Source organism: Garra rufa, chromosome 8 (genome assembly GCF_049309525.1).
Source record: "Garra rufa chromosome 8, GarRuf1.0, whole genome shotgun sequence".
In the NCBI taxonomy this organism is placed as follows: Eukaryota; Metazoa; Chordata; class Actinopteri; order Cypriniformes; family Cyprinidae; genus Garra; species Garra rufa.
In genome coordinates, this window is record NC_133368.1 from 23,311,454 (window position 1) to 23,326,280 (window position 14,827).

At 36.1% G+C, this 14,827-nt stretch overlaps 1 protein-coding gene across 1 annotated transcript; it reads left to right on the forward strand.

The window, feature by feature from the left end:
- The first annotated feature begins 1,242 nt into the window (after positions 1-1,242).
- Positions 1,243-14,488, forward strand: LOC141340604 (sterol 26-hydroxylase, mitochondrial-like). Its single transcript, XM_073845645.1, has 9 exons — positions 1,243-1,802; positions 3,734-3,924; positions 4,574-4,773; positions 8,065-8,262; positions 8,994-9,157; positions 9,314-9,480; positions 12,078-12,159; positions 12,273-12,476; positions 13,155-14,488. The coding sequence occupies exons 1-9, from the start codon at positions 1,587-1,589 to the stop codon at positions 13,308-13,310; spliced, it is 1,578 nt and encodes a 525-aa protein (XP_073701746.1). The 5' UTR covers positions 1,243-1,586; the 3' UTR covers positions 13,311-14,488.
- The last annotated feature ends 339 nt before the right edge of the window (positions 14,489-14,827 follow it).

The following is a 14,827-nucleotide window of genomic DNA, read 5'->3' on the forward strand; positions in this document are numbered from 1 at the left end:
GGAATATATAAATACCTACATTATACTGTACAAAAGGAATACAAGACTAATATTGTTATGTTGAACCGTACTTTTATTTTGACAGGTTGCCATGAAGTTTCTGTGTGTACAGTATGATATGATGCTAGTTTTCTTAAATGAAACGGTAAAAGTGTCACTCACAGCAGTTTTGGAGATTGAGTTTATCTGTTCATGTGAGGTGCAAATGCAAAAAATTACCGTGAGCGTCACGCGTACTTCAGTATGCGCGTAGTAAAAAAAAAAAAAAAAGCGTCTCCACCATTCATATTAAAACGGTCTTTTTGCATTTCAGTTTTCACAGACACTAGTCCATATCGCGATTTGAATTAAGTGACAGACCAACTTTTGATTTATTAATCCAAAAATCGACGAATTCCGTGGTATTCCGCGCTATAGTAAATTCCGTTTTTATGAATGGAGTGCGCGATCCCGTCCGTGTTTTCGCGGAGGAGACATTGTAAATGCGCGACTATGTAGAGACAGAAATAACATGCCTTCGTGTAAATAAGATAAATAACATAAGGCAATTTATTTTGCTCGTGCCCTTGCTGTCCTGGGCCCTTTAGATGTCGTGGGCCCCTGGGCAATTGCCCAGTTGCCCGTATGGTTAATCCGGGCTTGCTTAGGACACGATGTGGATGTGTCGTCCCGCAGGGTGTAATTTGGATCTGTCTGTGCATGTTTTTTTTTTTTCAAAGGTTCGTGCCCATCCACTGCCATTAAGTCACTAACATACTGCACCGCAGCGGTTTGAGTTAAAAATCTTCCTGTGTGTTCTGCTGAAGAAACAAACTCGCCTACATCTTGGATGCCCTGGGGGTAAGCAGATAAACATGACATTTTTGGGTGAACTATCCCTTTAACACCAAAAAAAAAACGGTTAATGTCTGTAACACATAAAAAATATTTTTTTCTCTCTCTAACATAGCCAAATATCTAGCCTGAGCATGGTCATTTCAATAGACGCAATAGAAGCAGTTTGAAAACATAAAGTCCTTGAGACCCGACTAGGAACATTCAGTGACCAGTAACACACTATTCGTAACCGATAGGACGCATTTAATTGGTCAAAAGTGACGGTGATGTCTTTTACAATGATGCCCAAGATTCATATTTAAACATTCTGTTCCAAATCAGTTAAAATCCCCGAAGGATCATGTGACACTGGAGTAATTGTTCAACAGCTTTGGTGACCACTTATTACAAAAACATGAAAAAGTCTTTACTGACCACAAACGGTATTCCGTATTCGCTTAAATTACAGTATTACGTCGCAATATTACATTCTTACATTGTTGTTATTATGCTTTTTTAGTAGTAACAGTTGTATTTGGCAGAAACAATGGTTGCCGTGGAGGTAATTGTGTCGACTAAAAAGGAACGGTAGTTAGGAAACACTGGCGACCTTCACAGAATCTCAACACGACGGAGTAACCCCTCGATAACAAGCGAGTTTACTCAAGTTCATTTGCAGGAAAAGAGCCGCTTTTGACACAGGCTGCCATTACAGTGTAGCTGAAACAGGGCTATTGTACAGATTGTGCTGTGGACTGCCGAGACTAGAAATGTTTTCCAATTCACTGCTAAGAACTAGATTATTTTTATGCAAACTGGACTACGGTGGAATAAAATGCCTGACATCGGCATCCCTCACTCGGACAACCAGTACACTAATAGGTGATAAACAAAAAACCATGGACGACTTGGATGGTCCTAGCTTTTTGACATCATTATACTGGCTCTTTGGGAAAGGTTATTTTCAGACGACACATCAAATGCAGGTAAAGAATGATTCAGTGTTCAGTGTTGAACTAACACGTTTGATCTCCAAATGATGGTTTTATGTCTTTGTTATATATATTTCACTCTTTTACTACTGTGTGAACGAGTGAGATGACATTTTCAGTGTATTTATGTTTTTAAAGAAGTCTCTTCTGCTCACCAAGCCTGCATTTATTTGATCCAAAGTACATCAAAAACAGTAAAATGTTGAAATATTTTTGCTATTTAAAGTAACTGTTTTCTATTTGAGTATATTTTAAAATGTAATTTATTTCTGTGATCGAAGCTAAATTTTCAGCATCATTACTCCAGTCTTCAGTGTAACATGATCCTTCAGAAATCATTTAATATGCTTAAAGAAACATTTTATTATTATTAATATTTAAAAACAGTTGAGTACATTTTTATCAGGATTCTTTAATGAATAGAAAGAACCGAAGATTAGCATTTATTAAAATAAAAAGCTTTTGTAACATGCCATTTAAACGCTTGGAGTCAGTGTAATTTTTTGAGGGGTGGGGAAAGAAATGATAGAAATGAATACTTTTATTTAGCAAGAATGCTTCAAAAGTGATGATAAAAACATTTATATTGTTACAAAGGATTTCTATTTCAGATAAATGCTGTTCTTCTAAACTTTCTATTCATCAAGAAACCTGAAAAAAATGTACTCAGTTGTTTTCAGCATAATAATAATAATAAGCATCAAGTCAGAATATTAGAATGATTTCTGAAGGATCATGTGACACTGAAGACTGGAAAAAATGAAATCACAGGAATAAAGTACATTTTAAAATATATTCAAATAGAAAACAGTTATTTTAAATAGTAAAAACATTTCAAAATGTTACCGTTTTTGCTGTACTTTGGATCAAATAAATGCAGGCTTCTTAAACAAAACATTAAAAACCTACTTTTCAAACACTTTTAACTGGAAGTGTATATATATATTTAAAAACTTGAGTTGAGTCAGGCAGGCATAAACGTGGTTCCTTATCTGAATATAAGAAACGGGCAAATGTAAGTTATAAATATGCCCTATTTTTCATTAAGAGGAATGAAAATATAATGAGGGCTGACTCGCTTGCAAAGAAACCTATAGAATTCTCAAAAGAAATCAATAGAATTAATAACTGGAAAACATTTTTGCCAACGAGTATTAATAGAGAAAATTACTCAGTTGTGGCAAAAAAACATTATTATGAGCTGTTCAACTGTGTTAAAAGTAACTCCTTTGTAGTGGGAAATATGGCTAATAATGAAGACGTGACTGTTTCTCCAAGTTTATGATGCAGTTATAATGTTAAAAGATAAGGCTTATGGTATTTTCCAGTATTTCATTCAACATCTTTAAAATGACTTTACTAAATAAGTTGGAACATAAGTTGGTTTCAAACCCAAACATGGCACAGATACGTGTATTTTTGATTTAAAGTAGATTAAAGATTTGTAAAACAGGTCAATTCCATAATTGTACCATAATTGCATAATTGTTCATTATGAAAAGTTACACAACAAAAGCGTTCCTCAATCTAAAGTGAACATTCTGACTTTTTAAATGCTTATCAGTCAATGTATGTAAAATATATATGTATGTTCCATTCAATGTTATGTAATGGAGTTAAACAGAGAAGGGTTTTACGTAACATCACAGATAGGTGTATGTATAGGTTATCAGACTCTGCAAACAGTATAAATTCAACACTGAATAACTGAAATATGTGATTCTGTGGATTGTGTCTGTCTTTATTATTTGTCTGTTTTATTGTTTGTGTGTTTGGGCCATGCATGTTCTTAATTAAGTTTTGATTGATTGATATGTCTGTATGCACATATGCAGTATGTTTTTGTATTGTGTAACAATGATATGTCACATGTTGTAAAATTAACACTGAATCTTTATTAACACTAAAATGTGTGATTAATGCAGATAGAGCACAGTAAAATCTACGGCCCCCTTTGGAAGTCCAAATATGGACCGCTGGTTGTTGTTAATGTGGCCAATGCAGACCTCATAGAACAGGTTCTCCGGCAAGAGGGTCGCTATCCCATCCGTACTGACATGCCACACTGGAGAGGTTACAGAAAACTCCGGAATCATGCCTATGGACCCCTCACAGAGTAAGTAACACTGGAGACCCCAGTATTATTGCCACACACATTCGTCAATGCGCATATAATGTGCAACCATAATGCTGTCAGTTACTGCAAAAGCATACATAAAAACATCTGCTGATGTTACGAAGACTCAGATGTAGTGCACGTCTGAACATGTATTGAATAGCAGCTTGCAATTGTTTGCTTAGAAAGTGAGTAATGCACAAAATGAAAAAAATGAAAACATGCCTGAGGACAGTAAACAGTAAACCAAAACCTAATTCAAGCAAAAAAAATAAAATAAAAATCACGGAATTTTTAGTGGGAAATAATAGGGAATTGTTTTTGAGATTTCACAGTGAACAATGAAATTGCATTGAAAACGTTGTGAAGGATGGCAACAGAGGCAGTCAATAAATTCAAGTGTTAGTGGGAAAACCAGTTTTGAGGAGACATAACAACCTCCAAACATAAAAGAAAAAAAATTGAGGGCTTACTCTTTTAATGTTCAGAGTTCAACTAAGGAGCATGTTTTTCACATAATCAGTGTTCTGAACTTATTTTGAATATAAAATATCCAAAATGCTGCAAATTATCATGCAAATATGTATGAGAAAATCATTATGCTGTTAGAAATGACAATACTCATAATGTATTTATTGTCCCGTTTCAGAATGGGATCGGAGTGGCAACGCATTAGAAGCATCCTGAATCCTCACATGCTGAAGCCTAAGCATGTGTCCTCCTACACCAATGCCATTAATGGTGTGGTGAGCGACTTTATTGAGAAGGTGGCTAAGCTTAGGATGACAACAGGCAATGACGTAATGGTGTATGATGTGGCGGGAGAACTGTACAAGTTTGCCTTTGAAGGTATAACATATTGGGTAATTTCAAGGTCAAAATACTGGATTATACGGTGCCCGCCAGGGAACACATTCGGTTCACTTATGTTTGTCGTGGCCACGACATAATATGACGTTCCCACGAGTTAATATGTCGTGGCCACGAATTAATATCTCGTGGCCACGACAAACATAAGTGAACCGAAGGTTACTTATAATAAAGTTTTTAGAGGCAAATCAATAACAATTACAATATTAACAGTATTTCAAATGTAATTTATGAGATTTGTTGTATTTTGTTAAATGCAAAAAGTTTATCATACTGATTTCAAATTTAAGTATTCATTAGTTTGAATATACATTGAACCAAAAACTACCATAACATCTTAGCTGATAATTCAGTATACTTTATTTTTTACAAAATATCCCATATTTCGGTCGTGACAGCACATTTTCAGTAGTGACAGTAATGTTTTGGTAGCAACCACTTCACATTACAAAATTTTAACATACTAAAACACTAATAAAACATACTAAAATACTAATAATTTGCTTAACTGTACTACTTTTCCCCCAAATAAAGGATTATGTGTTCGCTTTTGTCACTATCGAAATAATTATGACATGTATTCACTACCAAAACTTCACCAAATGTTTCGGTCGTGACAGTTTCAGTAGTGACAATTTTAGATGTTTGAACTTGGCTCAAATATGCTAATCAGCACATGGTTAGCTAGCACAGTTCTGAAAAGTTGTACACATATAAATGTTATGGAATAACTTCCAAAAAAAGTGTGTTTAATTATAAAAAAAATGGTGTTCGGTAATGACGTTTCTTACAGTTACACACAGATTTTTCATACTTTTAAACACATTTACCTCAGCATGATGGGGCCTATGTACTCACCATGTAGATACAGTAAGAGAGAGAGACACAAATATTTCCTGATCATTAATGTAGGGGTGTAGTTAAAATCAGTCTCAGCCAATTGACTAAAATATACAGTAGTTTTGAGAATGACACAAATATTAGTTTTCACAAAGTTTGCTGCTAAACTGCTTTTAGATCTTTGTTTCAGTTGTTTCTGTGATGTACTGAAATATAATTACAAGCACTTCATACGTTTCAAAGGCTTTTATCGACAATTACATGACATTTATGCAAAGAGTCAGTATTTCTGGGCCAAATCTTGACTGATAGCAACTCATTCTTTCATAATCACTTCTTGGAGTTTGTCAGAATTAGTGGGTTTTTGTTTGTCCACACGCCTCTTGAGGATTGACCACAAGTTTTAAGATAAAATTTCAACGTTTTGGTCCCCGAGCCACTTAGTTATCACTTTTGCCTTATGGCACGGTGCTCCATCATGCTGGAAAATGCATTGTTCTTCACCAAACTGTTGTTGGATTGTTGGAAGAAGTTGCTGTTGGAGGGTGTTTTGGTACCATTCTTTATTCATGGCTGTGTTTTGGGCAAAATTGTGAGTGAGCCCACTCCCTTGGATGAGAAGCAACCCCACACATGAATGGTCTCAGGATGCTTTACTGTTGGCATGACACAGGACTGATGGTAGCACTCACCTTTTCTTCTCCGGACAAGCCTTTTTCCAGATGCCCCAAACAATCGGAAAGAGGCTTCATCGGAGAATATGACTTTGCCCCAGTCCTCAGCAGTCCATTCGCCATACTTTTTGCAGAAGATCAATCTGTCCCTGATGTTTTTTTGGAGAGAAGTGGCTTCTTTGCTGCCCTTCTTGACACCAGGCCATCTTCCAAAAGTCTTGGCCTCACTGTAGATGCGATCACACCTGCCTGCTGCCATTCCTGAGCAAGCTCTGCACTGGTGGCACTCCGATCTCACAGCTGAATCCTCTTTAGGAGACGATCCTGGCGCTTGCTGGACTTTCTTGGACGCCCTGAAGCCTTCTTAACAATGCAGTGGAAAGTTTTTCTCGGGATTAAGTTCATTTTCATGGCAAAGAAGGACTATGCAATTCATCTGATCACTCTTCATAACATTCTGGAGTATATGCAAATTGCTATTATAAAAACTTAAGCAGCAACTTTTCCAATTTCCAATATTTATGTAATTCTCAAAACTTTTGGCCATGACTGTACAGTGTTTCGGTAGTGGCATAAAGTTTTTTTTACATAAAGTTTCATAATTTACAAAGAAAATATAAAATATAAATTTGGTTAATTTTTAATTTGGACTTAATTTTAAATTAAAAAAAATCTAAAAGATAATTTTAAAACAACAATGGAATAAAATTCTTGGTGAATTATTTCAGTATCATTTACATGACTTAAAATGTAGGGGTTCGGGACAGCTACCTCCCAATTGCAAGTACCCACTTAATGATGATTTTATATATAAAAGGAACACTCCACTTTTTTTGGAAATAGGTTCATTCTCCAACTCCCCCGAGTTAATAAGTTGAGTTTTACCGTTTTAAAATCCATTCAGCCGTTCTCCTGTTTTGGCGATATCACTTTTAGCATAGCTTAGCATAGATCATTGAATCCTATTAGACCAATAGCATCGCGTTCAAAAATTACCGACGAGTTTCGGTATTTGTCCTATTTAAAACTTGACTCTTCTGCAGTTATATAGGAAGTTTGCTGCCGTAACATGGCCGAATATCACGCAGCACAACGTGACCAACTGCATGCACAGGGAGCGTTTCTTGTTGGAAGTTACTTAGCTGGGAACTAATTTCAGGCGCTTATATTCCTGCGCCTGCTGCGTCCATATTACAGCAGCAAACTTCCTTGACTATTACGCCAGAATGGGAGTGTAGTTCCTAATCTTATCGGCCTAGAAAATCGCAGCTTTACATTTTCCGCCGATCTTAGTACACGATATAACTGCAGAAGAGTCAAGATTTAAATAGGACAAATACCAAAACTCATTGGTTATTTTTGAATGCGATGCTATTGGTCTAATAGGATTCAATGATCTATGCTAAGCTATGCTAAAAGTGATATCGCCAGAACAGGAGAACGGCTGAATGGATTTCAAAATGGTAAAACTCAACTTATTAACTCGGGGGGAGTTGGAGAATAAGCCTATTTCCAAAAAATGTGGAGAGTTCCTTTAAGCTTACTGATATTTTAAATATTATTGTGGGTTTCAACAGTCAATAAAAGGATCTTACTAAACATCTAAGACTTAAAAACTTCAATGCTTTTTAAATGTGTTTTTTGATTGTGGGGCAGCAGTTTGGACCAATTCTGTAGAATGGCCCATGTGTGTGTGTGTGTGTGTGTGTGTTTGGTGTCCATCACACTAATATTGTTTTTGTCTTTCCCTCATAAGGAATATGCTCAGTGTTGTTTGAAACTCGCATGGGGTGTCTGAATGATGTGGTTCCTGAAGAAACACAGAAGTTTATCTTCTCTGTTGGGGAAATGTTTCGTCTTTCACCCATCGTGATCCTGTTCCCCAAATCTCTCTGGCCCTACATGCCTTTTTGGAAGCATTTTGTGGCTGTTTGGGACCATTTGTTCAAAGTTGGTAAGTCTATTTCTATTATTGACATGTTTAAAAGTAACAAAAAAAAACATGTTGACTTGTTTATATATACACCACTGTTCAAAAGTTTGGGATTAGTAAGATTTTTTTCAAAGTAAATTAATGGCAAGTTCATGAAACTCTAGATGGCGTAGGCTGATGGATCATTAATGCAAACTGATGATATTCACAGTGTTAAAATACTTGGCGTGAAGCTGATTGGTTCATGTTGCATACACAGCCAATAAGCTTGCTGCTTTACATGATGGCTGGTTAGCATTCACTAGAGCACTTTGCAGTTCCTCTGAAAACCTCCACCTTCCCCAGCTCCACCTGTATAAACCTACTGTGGGTTATTATATATGCTACTTGTGCAGTAGCAGTATGTCTTATAGGATTAGTTCACTTCTTATTTAAATTTCCTCATCGAAGATGTTCATTTTCTGTCGCTGAAAAGGTCACGCGTGGTTAGTTCTTCGTCTGTGTACTCCGGTTCAAAAAGGTAGAGTAGGACGAAAAACTCTATCTCGTTTTCTCCTCCAACTTTAAAATTGTCTAACATTGTCGTTTTACCTTTTTTTAATAAAGGGTGTTTGACTTAGTCTTTGCACCTTCGCTTTGAAAACACTGGGCTGGTACTTACTCCTACGTCGCGTGTGAACTTTCCAACATGACCATGTAATGCGTGGAGTCGGGTAACAGAATGCCAATCTTTAAATTGTTTTCTTGCACAGCGAATGAACTGGTGCAGAAGAAGATGACAGAGATTCAGGAAATGGTGAAACATGGGCAACCACTGGAGGGTGAATATCTCACACACCTCCTGATCAGTGAACAAATGTCCTTCACTGAGGTTTTGGGAAGCATTACAGAGCTTCTGCTGGCTGGAGTCGACACTGTAAGTATCTTTTCTCTTTACAGAGCCAATGCATTGCAAATATTTCATTGGATTTGATCTTGCCATTTGCAGCATTTGATTTAAAACTAAAGGAAATAAATAAGTAATGTAATTAACGTATTTGAGATTCTGCGTTTGATACATGCCCATTTTTAGACATCAAACACTATTTCCTGGGCGCTTTATCACTTGGCACGGGAGCCAGAGATCCAGCAGAAGCTGTATGAGGAGATTATCAGTGTCTGCCCAGGTGACAAAGTGCCCTGCAGTGAAGACATCATCAGGATGCCATTGCTAAAGGCCATTGTTAGAGAGACTCTTCGGTATAGTATCTTCTTCCAAAAAACTGTATTATAAACATATTTAAAGGAATAGTACACTCAAAAATTAAAAGTTGCTTAAAATGTGCTCACCCTCAGGCTGTCAAAGATGTGGATGAGTTGGTTTCTTCATCAGAACGGGTCTCGGATCCTTTGCGGTGAATGGGTGCTATCAGAATGAGAGTCCAAACTGGTGATAAAACATCACAGTAATCCACAAGTAATCCACATGACTCTAGTCCATCAGTGGAGAAACTGGAAAAAGCAATATTATGAATAAAGGACTTTATTTTAGCTGGAAACAATGGTTTGAAGCTAAAAACATCTTAATAATGTATACAAACACGCAACTTTTCACTTTTAAGAACACATAGTTGTGGTCAGAAGTTTACATACACCTTGCAGAATCTGTAAAATGTTAATTATTTTGCCAAAGAGAGATCATACATGTTATTTTTCACTTAGTACTGACCTGAATAAGATATTTTACATAAAAGACGTTTAGTCCACAAGAGAAAATATTAGTTGAATTTATAAAAATGACCCTGTTCAAAATTTTACATACACTTGATTCTTAATACTATGGCGTTATGTTACCTGAATGATCCACAGCTTTTTTTTTTTTTTTTTTTTTTTTTTTGATAGTTGTTCATGTGTCCCAGTTAAATTGTCAACTGTTCTTCATAAAAATCCTTCAGGTTCCACAAATTGTTTTTTCCAGCATTTTTGTGTATTTGAACCCTTTCCAACAATGACTGTATGATTTTGAGATCCATCTTTTCACACTGAAGACAACTGAGGACTCATATGCAACTATTACAAAAGTTTTAAATGCTCTCTGATGTGTCAGAAGGAAACACAGTGCATTGAGTTGGGGGTGGAAACTTTTTTTTTTATTTGAAGATCAGGTTAATTTTAACTTATTTTGTCTTCTGGGAAACAGAAGTATCATCTGTAGCTCCGGAAGGGCAGTACTAAATGAAAAAAAAAAATGATATTTAGGCAAAATAAGAAAAATCTACACATCTTTGTTCTGCTCAAAAGTTTACACTCCTGGCTCTTAAAGGAACACTCCACTTTTTTTGGAAATAGGCTCATTCTCCAACTCCCCCCCGAGTTAATTAGTTGATTTTTACCGTTTTGAAATCCATTCAGCCGTTTTCCTGTTCTGGCGATATCACTTTTAGCATAGCTTAGCATAGATCATTGAATCCTATTAGACCAATAGCATCGCATTCAAAAATGACCAACGAGTTTCGATATTTGTCCTATTTAAAACTTGACTCTTCTGTAGTTATATTGTGTACTAAGACTGGTGGAAATGCAAAGCTTCAATTTTCTAGGCTGATAAGATTAGGAACTACACTCCCATTCCGGCGTAATAGTCAAGGAAGTTTGCTGCCGTAATAAGGCTGAAGCAGGAGCAGTAATACCACGCAGCACATGTGCAAATGCCATATTACGGCAGCAAACTTCCTTGACTATTACGCCGGAATGGGAGTGTAGTTCCTAATCTTATCGGCCTAGAAACTCGCAGCTTTGCATTTCCACCGGTCTTAGTACACAATATAACTGCAGAAGAGTCAAGTTTTAAATACAACAAATATGGAAACTCATTGCTCATTTTTGAACACGATGCTATTGGTCTAATAGGATTCAATGATCTATGCTAAGCTATGCTAAAAGTGATATCGCCAGAACAGGAAAACGGCTGAATGGATTTCAAAACGGTAAAAATCAACTAATTAACTCGGGGGGGAGTTGGAGAATGAGCCTATTTCCAAAAAAAGTGGAGAGTTCCTTTAATGCAGCGTTTATCCTTCTGGAGCATCAGTGAGTGTTTGAAGCTTCTGTAATAGTTGCATAAGAGTCCCTCAGTTGTCCTCAGTGTCAAAAGAAAGATCTCAAAATCATACAGTCATTGTTGGAAAGGGTTCAAATACACAACAATAATGAAAAAACAAAGAATTTGTGGGACCTGAAGGATTTTTCTAAAGAACAGTGGACAGTTTAACTGTTCAAGATAAACAAGGGACTCATGAACAACTATCACTGAACAAAAAAAAACAAAAAAAAACACAGTGTTAAGAATCAAGTGTATGTAAATTTTTGAATAGGGTAATTTTGATCAATTAAACTATTGTTTTCTCTTGTGGACTATCTGTAAGCGTCTATTATGTAAAATATCTTATTCAGGTCAGTACTAAATAAAAAATAGCATACATTTTGTATGATCCCTCTTATTTTGTTCAAATAAATAACATTTTGCAGATTCTGCAAGGTGTATGTAAACTTTTGACCTCAACTGTAAATTTATGGACTGGAGTCGTGTGCATCACTTGTGGATTACTGAGATGTTTTTATCAGCTGTGTGAACTCTCATTCTGACCTTTCACTGCAGATGATCCATTGGTGAGCAAGTGATGTAATGCTAAAGATGTTCTGATTAAGAAACAAACTCATCTACATTTTAGGCCTGAGGGTACATTTTCAGTAAATGTTAATTTCATTAAAAGCTGTCTAATATGCTAGTGCAGTGTGAACAGTGTTGTGTTAACTTGCTAAATGAATCCTCCAAAGATGTTCTCTGACATTCTCAGTTTATATCCGGTGGTTCCTGGGAATGCTCGTGTCATTGCTGAAAGGGAAATAGTTGTGGGTGACCACCTCTTCCCTAAAAATGTAAGCTGAACTACAAACAGCCATTTCATAAACAAATACAGATGAAATCTGATACACATTCAATACCAGTAAATATATGTCCAAACTAATCAGTGTATTCTGTGTGTTTCCAGACTCTTTTCCACCTCTGCCACTTTGCAGTGTCCTACGATGAGAACGTGTTTCCCAATCCTTCTGCCTTCCTCCCCCAGCGCTGGATCCGGGAGCAGAAGCAGTTAAACCAGCATCCCTTTGGGTCTGTGCCTTTCGGTTTCGGCATCCGCGCCTGCCTGGGCCGCAGAGTGGCTGAACTGGAGATGTACCTCCTCCTGTCCCAAGTAAGAACACATGTCAGTCAGCACAGTCACTGGATTTTAAAGGGGACATCAGATGCAAAATTCACTTTAACCTGCTTTTTTCATATAAATGTGTCTTAGGAGTATGGACACAACCACCCTACAGTGATAAAAATCCATTCTCTTCTTTTTTTGAATCCCCAAAAAACCTAAACAGTCTCAATTATCAAGCTGCTTTTTGTAGTTAGATGTAAAAGTGAGTCGTTATTCTGTCACAAAATCAGACCACTGAGGACAGGATTAGTTTTGTTTTTGATGGTAACACACCGGAAGAAAGGGGTGGGGTAAGCGGTAGCTCATTATCATTTAAAGAGGCATGAACCGAAACAGGTCACTGTGAAAAAAGCTGTTTTTGACAAGGAAAAAATGGTGTTGTTTGCTGACAGGCCTTTACATTAGGTCATATGAAATCAAATGACTATTCGACAACAAAAAAAACATTTGTCGACAATTTTTGCTGTCGATAATGTTGACTAATCGTTTCTGCCCTAATCTGCAGTCCTTCACCTTTGGTCGAAGCTCTTCTGCTATTACAGAGATTCTGCTAATCAATGAGTAACTAAGATACATGTTTTGAGCATGTTCCCTGTGATAAACATTAAACTTAAATAAACTGTGCATGTTTAGGTCAATGTGCCTTCTTTTTTTCCCCTTCTGCAGTTGATTAAACACTATGAAGTGCGTCCGGACCCTTCAGGAAAGACTGTGAAGCCGATCACACGAACTCTGCTGGTTCCTGCCACATCTATTGACCTGCAGTTTATCGACAGGCAAAAGGAGCAAGAGGAGCCAGTCAAAGCAAATGCTTCTGTATAAATAACTGTGCACTTCTTAAAGCAATTTGCTTCTAAATGATGTTATTTACATATTTGATATGACTCACATCCATCTTATTTTTCCGGTAAGAGCGGGCTCGGCCATTTGTAAATTGAATGTCTGGCTTCCGGTATCAGCTCATTTTGCTGCTTGATATTGCAAACTGGTGTATCATACCATATTATTTTAATGTATTATCTTGATTATGAACACACTGGTTTGTAGTGCAAACAGATGTACTGTTTACTGCTCTTTGTTATTCTTCTTTTTATTTCCCTACAGCAGATAATGAACTGGAAGTCTCAGAAAACAGCTTGTTTCCACATTAAAAAATAAGGTTGATAATTGAAAAATATAACTACAATGCAAAGCTATGTGGACACAAAGTGCTTACAAAATTACATTGCTTGACTGCTGCCTTTTTAAAAGGCATTTTTATTTTATTTTATTTAAATATTTATTTTACTGTTATAAATACCTACACTACCAGTCAAACGTTTTTGAACAGTAAGATTCTCTTCTGCTCTGACACCCAAGACTGGAGTAATGATGCTGAAAATTTAGCTTTGATCACAGAAATAAATTACATTTAAAAATATATTCAAACAGAAAACAGTTATTTTAAAAAGTAAAAAATATTTCACAATATTACTGCTTTTGTTGTATTTTTGGGTCAAATAAATGCAGGCTTGGTGAGCAAAAGAGAATTCTTAAAAAAAAAAAAAAAACATTAAAATCTTACTGTTCAAAAACGTTTAACTGGTAGTGTATTATATAAAATAAATGTTTTTTTAATGGATTTTTTTTTTTTTTTTTTTTTTACAAATGTCAACTTATTTGCTTTTCTTAGTGCACCTTCATTTTTTGGTAATTAAATGCATTTTATTTTTGGAGGAAAAGAATATTACAGTATGTCATATCTAATTTCAGGTTACATTTCCCTTGCTGGTAAGAATACAGTAAGAATAATATTAATTAATATTATACCACATTTTGTATCACGCGCAATTCTTCTCTCACTAGTTCAGTTTCAATATGAAAGCAAACTCCAATGTTGCCCCCATGTGGGTAAAAATTGTAAATGCAATAAATAGATATATTACAGCTTTTACATATTTGTGTTTTTCTGTTCCACTTTTATCTCAATAAAAAAGCTCAGTTTGGCACTTTACGCCTAGGCAGTGCAAAGGTCTAAGAGCTGATTAATGTCATAAAACGATCTATGAGTAAGTTCATATGGAACATGTTTTTGCATGAATGAATTGTTTTCCTTTTTTCTATTCCAACCTTACAATAAATTGATCATGAAATAGATTTCGCAAGCCTATCACCCACTTGCATTCTCCTCATCTCTAAACGTTTATTCTGCGGATGATTTATTCTGTTTTCCCTATTTGCCTGAGTTTCTAATTGTATCCAGCAGATGGTAGTGCTGGATCAAACTAATGCGCTAGAAAGCTGTAGGAAACACTCATTTTGTCAGTGTCAGCGAAGAACGTTTCAGGTAACTTACATTT